General features: G+C 37.6%; 1 protein-coding gene across 2 annotated transcripts in view; it reads left to right on the top strand.

The window, feature by feature from the left end:
* The window catches only part of Slain1 (SLAIN motif family member 1), a 42,253-nt gene extending 32,084 nt beyond the window's left edge, over positions 1-10,169 (top strand). For both annotated transcript variants that reach the window (XM_042685493.1, XM_042685492.1), the window contains 3 exons: positions 3,931-4,086; positions 6,981-7,263; positions 9,178-10,169. In XM_042685493.1, coding sequence (XP_042541427.1) covers positions 3,931-4,086; positions 6,981-7,263; positions 9,178-9,253 — 515 coding nt within the window. In that variant the 3' untranslated portion in view covers positions 9,254-10,169. The remainder of the gene's footprint in view (positions 1-3,930; positions 4,087-6,980; positions 7,264-9,177) is intronic.
* Positions 10,170-16,716: the final 6,547 nt, after the last annotated feature.

The raw sequence follows: 16,716 nt of genomic DNA, 5'->3' as shown, positions 1-16,716 counted from the left end.
CAAGAGACATAGTGGCCTAAATATTTATATGTAGATGGCTTTAGTTTTGGGAGCAGATGTTAGGATTAAAGCTTTGTGAAATTGGTTTGGCATTTAAATAAATACATACTATTTTAAAAGACTGTTGCATTTAGATTACTAGAGATGAGAGATATAACCCACAGTAATGTGTAAACCTTGACTGTTTTGTGGTTTAGGGGCAAAAAACTTAATAAAACATTTGAAAATTTTGTGTTTAAGTGAGAATGTTGTTAGTTTGCTTCATGTGACAGAAGTGTTCTGATCCTATAAAGTTTTCTTTTTTGTTTTTTTTGTCAGTTGTGGGACTTGAACTCAGGGCCTGGGCATTGTCCCTGAGCTTCTTTGTGCTCAAAGCTAGCACTCTGCCACCTGAGCTACTTCTAGTTTTTGAGTGGTTAATTGGAAATAAGAGTCTCATAGGGACTTTCCTGCCTGGGCTGGCTTTGACCTGTGATCCTCAGATCTCAGCCTCCTGAGTAGCTAGGGTTATAGGCGGGAGCCACAGGCACCAGCCTCCTATAAGGTTTTCTATAGAATCTTCTAATAATTTATGGTTAACGGATCAAATGTCTGCACTTTTGATTTTGTTTAACTAAAGCAAATAAATATGGCAAAATTAAATCAACTGTTAGACCTAAGAAGAAAACATGCAGGTATTAATGGCACTCTTTCCAATATTTATTTTATTTTATTTTTTATTGTTATTTATTTATTTTGGGGTCCGGTCGTGGGGCCTGAACTCTGGGCCAGGGCCCTGTCACTCAGCTCTTCAGCTCAAGGCTAGCGCTCTACCACTTGAGCCACAGCACCACTTCCCGCTTTTTTTTTTCCCTGCTTATGTGGTGCTCAGGAATCGAATCCAGGGCCTCATGCATGCAAGGCAAGTGCTCTACCACTGAGCCAACTTCCCAGCCCTCTTTCCAGTATTTTTATGTATTTAAAATCTTTTATAGTAGTTGGAAAACAATTAAAATATAGAAATTCAATATTCTAATTAATGGAATATAATTATTTCCTCCCAGATACTAGTTCTTTTGCCTCCCAGTTACCTTAAAAAGTATATAGTGAAAGTAATGTAGTCTGATACTGACTGAGATTCTTCATCACATAAGTTTTTGTGATGTCAGAAGATTCTGGGGTAGGTAACCTTTTTTCTACCAAGGGTCACTTGTATATTTATAACAGTTGAGAGCTATAAAAAATACTAATACAGGCAGAAGGCCACAGACAACCAAGAAGAATTTGTATCTCTTCTGTCATATATGAAGTGATTTCTCAGGCCTTATTTGGCCTGTAGGCTCTAAGATGTATGTTCCTTTCTCTCTTAATTCCTCACTTTGCTACATATTCTGTCTATACATAATGTGTGTTATTTATTCAATGTATTACTTGCTGCATGGGACTAAAGACTTTAAGAGGAACTTGGGGATAAATATTGTTAAAGGTAGACCTCAAGTACAGCCCAGGATGGGGCTCAGTGGTAGAGTGTTTGTTAGCATATGTGAGGCCCTGGAGTCTAGCTTCAGCCTTGTGAGGGAGGAGGGGGAAGGAAGTATGGTAGTTTCTTCCTTCCTCCCTGAGGCTTTGTTTTCTATAACTTTTTGCCTACTGTGATCAGAATTAAATGCAAAAAGTCTCAGAAATGATCCATGAGTTTTAAAGAACTTTGATTATGGTAAACTTTTATAAGTTAATTCTTACCATCATAACAATTAAACTGTCATAGGTGTGCACAATTATGAAGAAAAATAAGTTTATGTTTTGTTATTACCCATGCTTTGTGGAATCTATGGGGAACTTGGAAGGGGATCCCTGAGAATCAGGGAAAATTGCTGTAATGATGAAAATAACCAAGAAATACAACAGGCAGAGGTAGCATTTGATTCTCTGCTGCCTCTTGGTGGTAGAAGATATGCTTAGCAATGAGAAAGAAATCTGGGCATACTCTGGGTCTTTTTGTTTTCCTTCACATTTTTTGCTAGCATCAATTAATTGTGCCAGGGGCTTTCATTTTGCCATGTCTGTATGTCATATAGAGTACCTTGATCAGACTCCCAACCTCTGTCACTCTCATCCTCTCTTCCTAAACCAATCTCTGCAGTCTTCATTATCCCCTGAACATAAAATATTTTGACTTAGCCAGGCTCTGGTCACTCACACCTGTAATCCTTGCTATTCAGGAGGCTGAGATCTAAGGATCACGGTTTGAAGCCAGCCTGGGCAGAAAAGTCCCCTGTGAGACTCTTATCTCTACCAGAAAACCCAAAGTGGAGCTGTGGCTCAAAGTGGTAGAGTTCAGGGACAGGGCCCAGGCCCTGAGTTAAAGCCCTACAACTGACAAAAAAAATTTTTTTTTGGCCATATTGACTCTTTTACATGTGTCTCCCTCCTACTAGTACCCACATCCACAACAAGGCCTGTTTTATATTCCTCTCACTCATTTATTTCAGTATAGGTCACTTGTCCAAAGGGGTTTCACGTTGGTGTTTCATGCATCATACATATACAGTATCTTAATCAGATTGACCACTATGCTTACTCTCACTTTCCCCATCCCCACTGCTGCTTGTTTCTTTCTTTGTTTTTTTTTTCTTTTCTTTTTGTTTTTGTTTTTGGTCTGTGGGCTTGACTCTGGGCCTGGGCACTCTCTCTAAGCTTTTTGGCTCAAGGCTAGTGTTCTACCACTTTGAGCCACAGCACCACTTCCTGCTGCCTGTTTTGCAGCAGTTTTCAATGAGTTTTATTTTGCAAACAGTTGTTGGCATACTGATGAAAGTTAAAACTTTCCAGAAGTTGATGTCATCATGTTGATGTGATGAGTGGATAAATTAAGCCATCTCAAATTGGAATTTTGTTCTTGTGTTTCGTTTTGGTGTGTTAGCAAAATATTCAGTAAGTGTTAGTTTTGACTCCTTTATAATTATTATTATTATTATTTTGTGTGTGTGTGTGTGTGTGCTGGTACTTGGTCTTGAACACAGGGTCTGGGCACTGTCTTTTTGCATTTTACACTCAGGGCTGGTGTCATCACAGATCGACTTCTGGTGCTTTGGTGGCTAACTGGAAATGAGTCTCATAGATTTTCATGCCTGGGTTGACTTTAAACTTGGATCTTTAGATCTCAGCCTCCTGAGAAGCTGATTACAGGTTTGAGCCATTGGCGCTCACCATTAGACTCTCCTAGTTTAGATTTAAAAAAAAATTAAATAAGTACAAAACTTTATTTCTAGTATTTTAAAGAACATTCTCTACTTTATGTGATAGTTTCATCCAGTTACTGAGTAGGAGCAGCCAGCTAATTGATCTCTTTTTTTTTTGGGTCCGGTCGTGGGGCCTGAACTCTGGGCCTTGGCACTGTCCCTCAGCTCTTCAGCTCAAGGCTAGCACTCTACCACTTGAGCCACAGCGCCACTTCCGGCTTTTTTCTTTTTGCTTATGTGGGGCTGAGGAATCGAACCCAGGGCCTCAGGCATGCAAGGCAAGTGCTCTACCACTGAGCCACCTTCCCAGCCCCAGCTAATTGATCTCTTTATAAGACACTTACTTTCTTTTAACAACAGTCTATCTGGAATTCTGGTTGCAACTCTGCTTATAATACAACAGATTTCTGATATCCCATCCATAATGCACATACTTTTGGTTATAGAGCAAACTAGAGTTTTTATTTATTTTCTTTTTTAAAATATATATCTATTGTTATTATTAAGGTGTTATATAGAAGGGTTACTATTTCATAAGGCAGGTAATGAATAGGTTTCTTTTTGGGACTATGTTACAGCTTCCTTTACTTTCCCCTCCTGTCCCGGCCATACAGGTGCATAGTTTATTTATTTTTCTTTGGAAAAACAAGTGTTTCAGTTGTCAAGAAATTTAGGACTTTTAACCTAGTAAAAATTGTTTCTCCTTCAGATAAGCTTCGAAGAAGCATGCCTAATCTAGCCCGGATGCCAAGTACAGCTACTGTCAGTAGCGGCATTAGTTCTCCAGTTACCGTGAGGAGCAGTCAGAGTTTTGACTCCAGCCTGCATGGGGCTGGGAATGGACTTTCAAGAATACAGTCTTGTAGTAAGTATAGCAGCTTCTAATATTCTAATAACTTATCGTCATAACCACATTTCTTCTTCTCCCACCTCCTCTTCCTCCTCCTCCTCCTTTTCTACAAACTAAAGGAAACTTCTCCTTGTCTTATAACTTATCTTTAGTATTTTGTCACTGCATTGAAGTAACGCCAACGTTGCCAACTAATAATAAAATAATAGTAAATTAGCGACCTTTGTATCCAAGGTCAGCAGATATAGCAAATACTCATTTATGTATCCATTTAATAAATAAAAATACACTCTCCTCTTTCTAGCTGTTAATCCTCACACTTTTAGTCAGAGAATTATTGTTTCTTTTTTTAAACCATTCTGTGGCACTTTTCTCTCCAAATAAAATTACATTTCAGTTATTGTTGTTTGTTGGTCCTGGGGTTTGAACTCAAGGACTGGGTGTTGTCCCTGAGCTTTTTTACTCAAAGTTAGCCCTCTACTACTTGAACCACAGCACCACTTGCAGCTTTTTTGGTAGTTTTTTAGAGATAAGAGTCTCATGGATTTTTCTGCCGGCGCTGTCTTCAAACTGTGATTCTCAGATCACAGCCTCCTGAGTAGCTAGGATTATAGGTGTGAGCATTGGCACATGTTGTTTTTGTTTTTAACCATTTTTTCACCAAATGATTTTAGCGTAACTGAATTATTGTCACTGGGTATGATGATGCACATCTGTAATTCCAGCATGTGGGAAGGTGAAGCAGAAGGACTGTGAGTTTGATGCCAGCGCAAATTAGACTCTATCGTCTATTATTTATGTACCTATCTAATTCATTCACTCATTCCATTCGTCTGTTGGATTTTCAAATAATGCTTTAGCAAAGAATATTTTTAGAACAGCTTTAGATTTACAGAAAGTTAGTAAAAGTGCTATAAAGAATTCCTATATCCCCTTGTGCCCAGTCTTCCTTTGGAAGAGGATTTTCTATCAATACAACTCATTTGTTACAGTATACATTATTCTTACCTAGAGTTCATTCTTATCATTTAGATGCCTTTAGATTTGACTGGGTCCTTTGTCTGTTATGAAGTAGTTTTTATCTTCTCCATTTCAATGTACCTCACAATCAAGTTGTTTCCTTGGACCTGCAGTGGAGGCAGCATTAATCCCATTGCTGTTTGTTTCAGTTTGCATGGGGATGTGGTGGCTCCAGATTTATTCTCCCTGTTCCTACACATGTTCTCCATATGGATTGCTCTGGTTAAATCTTACACTGATGCATCAGGAAGACACAGGTCACAGACCAGCCTTGGGAGGCCCAAGGTGTGTGCAGAGAGACTGGCTGAGAGTTAGCAAACAGATATCTGGTCTGTAGCCCCTATCCCTCAAACTCAGTTTTAGTTTCCAAGTGGTGATAGTCTTCCATTTCTTCATGTCTTAATTCCTAACAACAAAGTGACAGCAATACTCTTTAAGGGACTGTGCTAACTGGTTTATATGAATATCTTATTTTGTTCTATTGTATGTATGATGTAGTTTCTTTTGTCATTCCTGTTTTCTGGATGAGGAAATAGTTTTAGATAAGAGAAGTCATAATTTCTCCAGGGCATGAGGCGAAGATTCAACAGATTCAAACACAGGTCTGGTTATACCTGGTTAGGTTTTTGACCGCTGTGACATTCTGATGTCACATGCTTTTCTCAGCTTAGCTTTACTTACCTCTTTATTTCTTCATTGGTGACCCTCTCACATTCTCCTAAAAATCCATAATGAATATTATTTAAGGAATATGTTTGTCATAAACTTCTCTTTTTCCTTTCCATAATTAAAACTACTAATTATCCTCTTATTTTGTTTTTACAAACCATTCCCTGAGCAACTCTCAAAAAATCTGAATGGCTTCCAAGTAAGCAAGGAAGAGTTTGTGAGAACCAAGAGATTATTTCATATACTAAAGGAGAGAAGGCTGTGCTTAGAACTAGCTTCTAAATAGAGATGATCTTTGAGCAGTACAGATTTGAACTGCATAAGCCCATGTATGGACAATTTTTTTTTTGTCTTTTCCTTTTGGAGATTGGCTACAATCTTGACAAACCTTGTGGATGAATGGAACTTTGTGACTTAAAAAATAATGGAAAAATTAAGAAAAAGGTTAATGTGCCATTAGTGAATAAAATAGAGGTAGAACATAGGCTTCTTTTTATCATTTGCTACCAGATAGTATACATACAACCATGATCAAAGGTTAAAATTCATTGAAGTTTATGCACACACTTACAGATCATACATGTCCCTATTTGCAGGCAAGGTAAATGTAAACAAATGCAAAGATGAGGAACTAAATCATAACTGCCTAAAATTAACTGAAGAAATACTGGGCTACTGTGATAATTTTGTAGCCACATCCTGTTCCTCTTGGTGAGCTCAAGTCTTGCAAGAACCTGCTGAAAATGCCCCATGGCACTGATCATCTCTGTCTGAGCATTTCTTCTCTCCAGGAAATTGTCTATCACAGTAAAAAGTTATCCCTTGCAATATTCTAGAATTTTCTTGGAACTTAAGACTCAATGAAGACTTTAATGAAAGTACAGTGAAACTTTCATTGTGTGAATACATACAATGTATTTATATTACTGGCAAAGATCTGGGTCAACAGGAAATGACTAATGAGATTTGGGGGAGTTTTGAGTTATACTTGGATTTTTTACTACACAGCTTTGTTTCTCCTGACTCCCAGATGGTTCAGGGGTTGCTATCAGTTAGGCACTCCTCAGTGCTGCAAATGGACAGAACTGGAGACTCTTGTCAATGAATTTTCTCCTACTGAATGGTATCCAGAGCCTGCCTTTTATATAGAGTCCTCTGAATGTCATGCACATTTTCCTGAGTTGGATGGTAACTCACATAAGCATCATTTTCTCTTCTAGTTCCATCACCAGGACAGATTCAACACAGGGTCCCTAGCGTGGGGCATTTCCCGGTGTCTGTCCGGCAACCTCTTAAAGCTACAGCTTATGTTAGTCCCACAGTTCAAGGCAGCAGTAATCTTCCTGTATCCAACGGCGTACAGTTATATTCCAACACCGGAATCCCCACCCCAAACAAAGCTGCAGCTTCCGGGATCATGGGCCGCAGTGCACTTCCCAGACCTTCACTGGCAATAAATGGGAGTAACCTGCCTCGGAGCAAAATTGCACAACCTGTCAGAAGGTAAGGGGCCTTCCTTTGTTTACATGCCTTCCTCTGCAATTTGACAGTTCAGAACTACTGCAGGAACCAGCCTCACATACCTTTGGCTCAGTTTAAAGTAGTTAAACTTAGGTCACATAGGTCACTGTCCTTTATGGCTTGACTTGTGTACCTTTCTTAGTAAAGTGATGGGTTAAGTCCTTTGTGCTTAAGTCTCCTCTCTTACCTCATCCTTTCCCCTTACTACCGTATCACTTCACTCTTGGCATGCTCTTCTGTTTGCTTTTGCTTGAGTTTACGGAGCCTTTGTAGTTCCTCTCTTCTGTTATTTGTGTAGCTTATTCCTGCCCTCTGTCAAGTTTTTGCTCACAGTAACTCCCTTGTCTAAAATTGCAATCTGGGAAAGTAAGGGGTAGTTGATTCTTGGGTTCATTGCTCTGTATCCCTGTAGCCAAGAGCTATGTGTCCTGTACTGGGTAGGATATCAAACGAATGTGGAAGATGTGCACCTTCCTCCCCCAGTTTTGAAAAACCATGGTAGTGATACTCACCAGTGCCTTTACCGGTTTATATTGGTAAGTTCAGTAGTCCACGTAGGTCTTTTTTTTTTTTTTTTCCTTCAAAATCTTAGGGTATTTGCAGTCACATTTTAGATAAGCGCCTGATTTTTAAAATTTATTGTAAAAGTGATGTAGAAATCAAGTAATGAGTATATTTTTTTGAAAATTTCACCTCCTTCATTATCTCCCAGTGTTTCCCCTCCTGACCCTCCTTTCCCCCACATTGTATAGTTCATTTCCAACATAGTGTCTAGTGAGTATCATTGTTGAATTAGTTCACTCTTTGTCCCACTGTTTCTGTGATTCTCCTTCCCCTCCCCAATCAGATAAATTTATACCTAAGACAAAGGGTACAGAAATAAAACAGCCACAAAAAGGAATAAACTAAATAAAAGAAAGAAAAAAGAACCACAAACAGTACAGTGAAAAACCTCTTGTTTCCACTTCTTGGAGCCATTTTGATAAGCATCATTTTCCCTGATTATAATGTAGCCTCTTCAACTGGATATCATAGACTGTTTCGTAGTGAGGAAAAGAAAATCCTTACCAGTGAGTGAAAGAGACACTGGTGGTGGAAAACAGTAAGGATTTGAAGGAGGAGAGGAGAACCATAGTAAAAGTTCGAAAGGAATTTAGTCGGGATATGTAATTTTTTCTCTATGTATCTTTTCATAGTTTTTATTTTTCTGATTAAAAGCAATGATTGTTCAGGAGTTACTGAAAAATAGAAAAGTAAATAAAGGCTGACCCATAGTTCTACTATCCAGAAAGAAATCATTTGGCTCTATGTTTATTCAATATATTTTGTCCTTTTTCTCCTTAGTAAATTCAGAGCTGTATCATGTTTGTGGCTAATTGAGTCACATAATTTGATGTTATTATGGCTCCTCCATTTATCCTTGGATATATATTTCCAAGGAGAAAAGGATGTCACTGCCAGACTGTGTGAGAGGGTTTTTCCCTCAAACACTGGGCATTATTATCCTCTTAAAAGGCTTTACCAATATGATAGGCACTGTTTTGATTATTAGTAAGACTAAAAATTTCTGCATGGACATTTGGTATATGTAGTCAACGAAGTCACCATTTATTCATTTTTGCCATGGTTTTCCCCACTGCATTCATCTTTTCTTTCTGAACTCTAAGTATTTTTATACATTCTGCTGCATGTTAAATTGTGCAGCATGTATGGCCCCATGCCATCACCGGGGCTCCAGCAGGCCAGCATCTGCTTTGAAGGCTCAGAAACATGAAACTCGAGGTACACTTGGGGCGGTGCCAGGAGCTTGTCCTTCCTGGGTGGAGAAGAGATCAAAGTGAGAGATGAGACTCACAGGATTATTAACACTCTCTTTTCTCTTTCATCTCTTTTTAGTTTCCTGCAGCCTCCAAAGCCCCTATCTTCGCTTAGCACGCTGAGGGATGGGAACTGGAGAGATGGCTGCTATTGAAGCCAGTCTCATGTACCCTGGACAGCGGGAAAGAAGTGACAATGAGGGTGTGTTACCTAGCTGGCTGGGTAACGGTGGATGTGGGGATATTCTTTCCCTGTTGCATTTTAACACATTTCCTGCATTGTTTTTCAATGGACCAATCACCAGAGACTAATGGTTGCACTTAAATATTTACATGAAGTACTGCAACATTCTCAAACCCGTGGTTGCAGTATTGTGACACTTAGATCTAGGAAGTTTTTGTAGACCTACTCTGTATCTGAATACTTTTTGAAAGAATTGAGATGTATCAATAATGCTTTGCCATATGATTTTTTTTAAGTAACCTATCCAGTTTACTTATGTGTTCTAAACATCTTTCCATTACATTCTGTTTTTTTTTTTAAAATTATATACTTTGCATTTTTACAACTAGGTTCTAAACCATACGCTTTGAATTTTACTTTTTTATAGTTTACAGGAATTTTATTTTTTTGTGCCTATTTCTTTTTATGCCTCTGTGAGCCACTATGGGACAACTGAAAATTTTGTGCCATAAAAATATTTTTGTGGTAAGGTACTATTTTTTTAGCTCTAGGGATATATCAACAAAAAATACACCATACAATTTGAGACATAATTTTATGTTGAACGAGCACAATGTAATCTGAAGCATTACAAGGAGATATAGCCAGACAGCAGAGTTAAATGGTCTTGTCTTTTTCACTGTTAATTTATTGTTGTACATGGACTTCATATTTATAATGGCATCCCAAGCTCATTGTACTTAATACAGGCAATGTTTGCTACTCTACCACCATTGATTTTCAATACTTTATTACAAAGGATAAAACTGTAATGTTTTATTAACAATGCTTCTGGAAATGAATGCATTTTAAAGCAAATAAATCTTTTTGATAGACCTTTTACAAAATCCATTTGCACTAATGAATGCTTTCTTATGGTGAATGACATACTATTTGTTACTGTGTACACTGCTGTTTTGGAATGTTCAGAAATAAAGACTCTATTTCAGCAATAACAGGTCACGCATGAGTGTGCAGCATGAACTGTGGGAACCATGTGTCTGGGTTTCACTGTAATCCTGGAAACAGTGCGGTGGTCAGATGCTTTAGATTTTAAACAGCTAGACTTAGAATACTCACATCTGTGAAAACTGTGTTTCTTGCCTCTAAAATACTACTGATGAGAAATGTGAGGCTTTAGTTTATAATCAGAGTTTAGTCCTGCTTAGAGAGCCCACAAGAACTAAAGTACTCCTGCTCAGAAAAGAGTTTATGAATGAATACTCTTGGGAAGATTTTAATGTTTTATGGGAGCTGAATTCAAAATACTTCCTTAGTATTTGTAAAATACCGAAGTGCTGTTGAAACTTCAGCAAAGAGATTTATGTTAGGTTTTAAGGAGAATTCTATCCACAGTCATTAAGCATTATTAAAACACTTTTGTTTTTGTGCTTTTATATATAATTCTATTTATATCTAATATATCTAAAAGGATTGTTTTAAAAACGATTTTACATTTAAAGTTAAGTGTGAGTAGAAGGTGATGAGATAGGACTTTTGTCTAATGACAAAACCATGCTATAAGGACTTTGTATAATTCATCCAATTTAATTCTAACAATCACCTGCTGCTGCCACCCTTTCAAAGATGAAGCCACTGAGTCCCAAAAAGGTGACACTAGTCTCTGGAAAACAATTAGCTGACAGATAGTAAAGGTGCTAGAATCCAGGTTTTTTTTTTTTTGCCAGTCCTAGAACTTGAACTCAGGGCCTTGGCACTGCCCCAGAGCCACTTCGCGCTCAAGGATAGCGCACTACCACTTGAACCACAAGAAACACTTCTGGCTTTTTCTGAGTAGTTTATTGGAGATAAGAGTCTCATGGACTTTTCTGCCTAGGCTGGCTTCACTTTGAATGATGATCCTCAGATCTCAACCTCCTGAGTAGTTAGGATCATAGGTATGAGCCCTAGTGTCCAGCTAGAATTCAGGCTCTTTTGCTGAAAAAAAAATTGTTTTTCTTAGTTATTTCCCCCCTACTGTTATACTTTCTTCCTATACACAAGTAGTTTTATATATTTAAAGTACCATTTATATATTCTGGAAAAAATGAAAGCTTTAATTCATTTTGTTTGAATATTTGCTTTATATGCAGAACACTTTGATCCCCTCTTAGAAAAGAACACAAAGATCCCTTCATCTTGGATTCTGTATTCTTGCTGGGGAGAGAGAATATAATCTGAAATAGTTATAGAAATCTCAGTATGTTGGATCCTGAGTGCCATGGTGGGGCAGGGAGGAGGGGGAGAGCTGGTAACAAGAATGAGGAACAAATGGGGTTGGGGAAAAGTCATATTATAGCAAGAATCACCCAGATCAATATCATTGAAAACCCCACTGAACAAAGACCTGGAGGAAAGAGTTAACCCTGCAGATTTTTCTCTTGCAGCTGTATAGAACACAGAACAGGGTCAGTGGTTATTTTCATAGTTTCCCCTACCCCCAAGGTGATGTGTCACTGTGATTCTGGAGAATTGAATTTAATATATCACACACACCAGATGTCTTAGGGTCTGTGTCTGTCAGAGTATGGTTCCCACATGAGCCACCACAGCATCATGTTGGGAGACTTGTTGGATTGCATATGCTGAAGCCCAACTCAGATCTTCTGAATCAACCCCCGTATATGATGATGCAAAACTGTTTGAAAAAGGCTGCTGAGACCAATCTAATTTCCAAAATGGTGGTACTACTTGACATTTTTTTCCCCCAGCAGTACACACATGAAGATGCCAGTTCTTGTTCATCTTTGGTGTTTCTTTTTAACTGCTTAGTCTGTATGTGGACAGTAGTTTATAATTGAGGTTTCATTTTTCTGCTGGGTGCCATTGCTCATGTCTGTCAGCCTAGCTACTCAGAAGGCTGAGATCCAAGACTCATTATTCGGTATGAAGCCAGCCTATTAATAACCAGTAAAATGGCAGACTGTGGACATGGCTCAAATAGTAGAATGTAGCCATAAGCAAATAAGATGAGTGTGAGTACCAGGCCCTGAGTTCAAGGTACCTTATTGCATGAAAATAATTTCATTTCCTCTGTTAGTGAGATTGAATACCATTTCCCTTACATTCATTTATTGAACATTTGTATATATTCTTTTATGGATTTCTGTTCAGAGCTTTTGTCCCTTTTTCTATGGGAATATTCGTATTGATTGGTAGTAATTTTTTATATAGTCTACTATAAATATTTTGCCCTTTATTATATATTATAAAATATCTTCACATTAGCTTGCCTTTTAATTCTCTTTAATGAATAGAATTGTTATTTTAATATAGTACAATTTGCCATGCTTTGTAAAAGATTAGTGCTTTTTCAGTCTTGTTTAAGGAATATGCCTTTAGGATTGAGAATGTTTTTTTCCCCTGAATTGTGTAAGTTTTGTTATGTTGCTTTTTCTCTTAGATTTATGAGCTGTCGCTTTGATTTTTGTATATTGGATGAAACAGGCTCATTGTATTTTTATACTTTCCTAGTGCTATCAACACATGGAAAAGACTGTTCTCATTCCTTGTCACATGGCAGAGGCCCTCTTGGGCATGTATGTGTTGGCTTTGAGGCTATCTGCACCTGCACCAGACCACATGGTCATAATTGTTGCAGCTGTATGAGTTTTCTAAATTGCAGAGCAGTCTGCTATCTTGCTTTGCTTCAAAGATGACTTACAGCCAACTGTTGGTGGTTCACATCTATAATCCTAGTTACTCAGGAGACGGAGATCTGAGAATTACAGTTCAAAGCCAACCCAAGCAGGAGAGTCATGAAACTCTTATTTCCAATTAACCAGCCAGAAGCCAAAAGTGGAGATGTGGCTCAAGTGGTAGAGTACCAGCCTTGTGCCAAAATGCTAAGGGAGAGCATCCAGGCCCTGAATTGAAGCCCTAGTACCAGCATGTGCATGCATGCATGCACACATACAGACAGATTAATGTCTTAGATTTCTTGTTATTTTTAAAATTTTTATATACAGGTTTGAACAAGCTGGTCAGGGCTCAGAGAACCTGGAATCCTTTTGGAATTTGGATAGAGATTCTATTTTAGGGGAATTAAAACTTTGTAATTTGGGGTCTTATATGTCAGTCTACCTCATTGATTCAAATACTTTAATCTTACAATAAAATGGTGCAAAGTTTCTATGGGAGACACATTCATCAGTCTACATCCTAGGTATTTGACATTTTATGCTATTATAAAAAATATTTACAGTGGTTTGTTTTGAATTTTATTCAACAACCCTAAATAAATAGTAATTATAATAATTTATCTTTAGAGTCTTTTTATATAGTTAGGTGTATGGATGTTAGGTTGCTTTGTTCCTTTTCTCAGTTTTTCTTCCATGCTAATAGCTTTTTAGTACAATATTAAGTATAAGTGATAGATATCTCTCTTTGTTATTTCCAAAAGAAAAGTTAGTTTTACCATTTAGTTTTAAATTTGCCAATATCTTTTAATAAAAGAAAATTGATACTAAACGTTTCCTATATATTATATATTTAAATCAACCTTGAATTATTTAAGTAAATCCAATCACCTTACTTATGTAACTGAAACCCCTCTGTACATCACCTTGACAATAAAAAAAGCAAAAACAAAATAGATGAACTTGATTTACTAATATTTAGGAATTTTGTCCAATTTTATGAAATTTCAGTACTCCCTATCTTTTAGATGCTCTAGTATCTAGGTCATGTATTTCTATAATCTGATTTTAAATATATTTATTTTGCTTCTTAGAGCACTGACATAAAACTTTCCTCTAAAATAATGGGTGCTTTTATTTCTCCTTATATTTGTGTCCAATTTTGCTTTATGTCTTTTGGAAGTCATATGATTTTCATGCATTCTCAGTTAACATGTTTTATCTTCCTGACAGACAGAGTGATTTTGTCATCACTGGAGCTATTTTTTATTTTGTTATATTTTTAGTCCTGGGCCTTGGACTAAGGGCCTGGGCACTGTCCCTGAGCTTTATTGCATCAAGCATAGTGTTCTACCGCTTGAATCACAGCTCTTCTTCTGGCTTTCTTGGTGATTAATTGGAGGTAAGAATCTCATAGACTTTCCTGTTCAGGCCTTGAAATGCAATCCTTAGATCTCAGCCTGCTAGTAGCTAGGATTACAGACATGAGCCTCAGGCAGACAGCTATTTCTCTCTCTCTCTCTCTCTCTCATGTTTTAAAATCTTTTCCTGATGCTAGGTGGTTTCATTAGATTTCTTAAATTTGTTTTTGGTTATTTTCTTAACCTTTTGCTTTTAGCCTTATTATTTATTGATTTATTTGTTTTCTTTCAAGAAAGGTCCAGAGAGATCTTGAACTCCCATTTCTCCTGCCTCAATCCCTAGACCTGGGATTATAGGTACGTCCTACCATGCCCAGCTCAAACTTGGAGCATTCTTTTGTATAAAACAGTTTTTTGCTGAAAAAAAAATCGTAAAGAACTGACATATTTAGATTTAAATCTTCTACTTCAGCTTTCTGTGTGCTGTATCTGTTCTTTCTTTGCATTTGTATCCACACTTGTGTTGTTTATTCTTTGTACTTTTTTTTGGTTGTTGTTGTTGGTTGTGGGGTTTGAATCCAGGTCCTGAGCCTCTTTATGCTCAAGGCTAGCACTCTACCACTTAAGCCTCAACAACATTTCTGGTTTTTGAGTGGTTAATTTGAGCTAAGAGTCTCACAGGGACTTCTTGCCCAGGCTAGCTTCAATCTGCGATCCTCAGATCTAAGCCTCCTGAGTAGCTAGGATGACAGATGTGAACCACCAGCATCTGGCTCTTTTCTTTTCTATTATTTGGAAGGTGTATAATAATTCTCTTTTGAAATTCTACTAGTGGTTACTCAAGAACTATAACTAACATTCTTAACCTATAAAAGAACAGTATTAATCTTTCCTATGCTCTAAGGCAATATACAGATGTCCAGTCTCTTTCCATCTAATTGATTCTTGTGTAATCCAACTTTCAGCCAGAGAATGGGAAGGAAGGATCATAAATAATTATGTTCTCTGAAAAGCAGAGAAAACTGCCAAGCAAAGGATGCCATGTTTGCTAAATCGTTATGAAAAAAAGACTTAAAGATAGCTCCACAGAGTAGAGAGGGAATTAAGGTAGTTACCAATGTTGGTGAGATCAACAAATTTTTAGGTAGCCTGGGTCTGGTTGTGTGATCTTAAATGAGACCTAGTGTTTGTTCCCTCAATAAATGTTTATTGAGAGGAACTGATTGCTAGGCTTTGTGCTAGATGGCAAGAATATAAGTCGAGCTAGATTTACCTTCATGAAACTTACATTCTTGATTCTTGTGGGAAATATTCAAACCACATAAAGAAGATGTTCTTTTCTCCCAGAGGGAACAAGACAGAGGATAGAACAGAATGGCAAAAGTGAAGAACTAGGGACAGGCTGATTGCCTAATAGAGTCTTCCAGGAAGGCTTTTCTGAAAGCGGAATTTTAAGCTGAGGTTGTATAGGAATTACATGAGAAAAAGGGGTTTGATGATTCCAGGCAGAGATGGGGAAGAATTTAGGGTATTTGAAGGACCAAAAAGAAGACATACTCTGGCTGGACCAATGGTAAGACTTATGTGATTTGTGGGGCCCCTGATTGGGAGCATCAGGATTTCAGCAAGATGACAGTAGAGCATTAAACCAAGCCTGGGCCCCGTCCTACCTCGTGTGCTTACAAAAACAACCCACAGTAGTGGGAAAGTAGTAAGATCTGCATTTCAGAAGAAGGATAGGACCCTGTAGAGACTCAATTTTATTTCAACTTCAACTTCAAGGGGAAAGGAATACTATCACTCACAATGTTCTTCCTAATTCTTTTTGGAACTTGTACTAATGTACTCAATTCTTACACAGCCTTATGGAGTTAAGTACTATTACCACCATTTTAAAGAGAATGAAACAAAAATACAGAAATGTTAAACAACAACTTGTTATAAGCTAGCAGAGGCTAGCGTCAAAGCCAGGCTTTTAACAGAAAAAGACGCACATGAGCAAATGTGAATGTAAAAACTCATGCTACCCTTATAAAGAATGGATTATTGAGAGTTACAGATAGAGTAGTCACAAAGTCGATGAGCATTCCTTACTGTAGAAATAGTACATTCAAACGAACAATGTGTGCAAAGAATAAATTAAATGGTAGGTAAATACCAGAATTTAGTCTTCCTATGTAATTGTAGCTTTTTACCTGGGCACCATCATTCCTATTAACAATCCTCCACCATCTGATAACCAGCATTCTACAGGTGGGATGATCATTGTTGCTCTGTATCTGCAATCCATACCATGAGGAGTTAAAATTAGTGATGAGATAGCCACACTTTCACATTCACCACATTCACTGAGATACCAAAACAACATAAAGACCCATCCACGGTTGAAAGGATTA

This window comes from Dipodomys spectabilis, unplaced genomic scaffold, assembly GCF_019054845.1.
Source record: "Dipodomys spectabilis isolate Male_0828 unplaced genomic scaffold, ASM1905484v1 ptg000095l, whole genome shotgun sequence".
NCBI lineage: Eukaryota > Metazoa > Chordata > Mammalia > Rodentia > Heteromyidae > Dipodomys > Dipodomys spectabilis.
The sequence above is the reverse complement of the archived record's forward strand: the minus strand, read 5'-3'. Positions and strand labels throughout refer to the sequence as shown.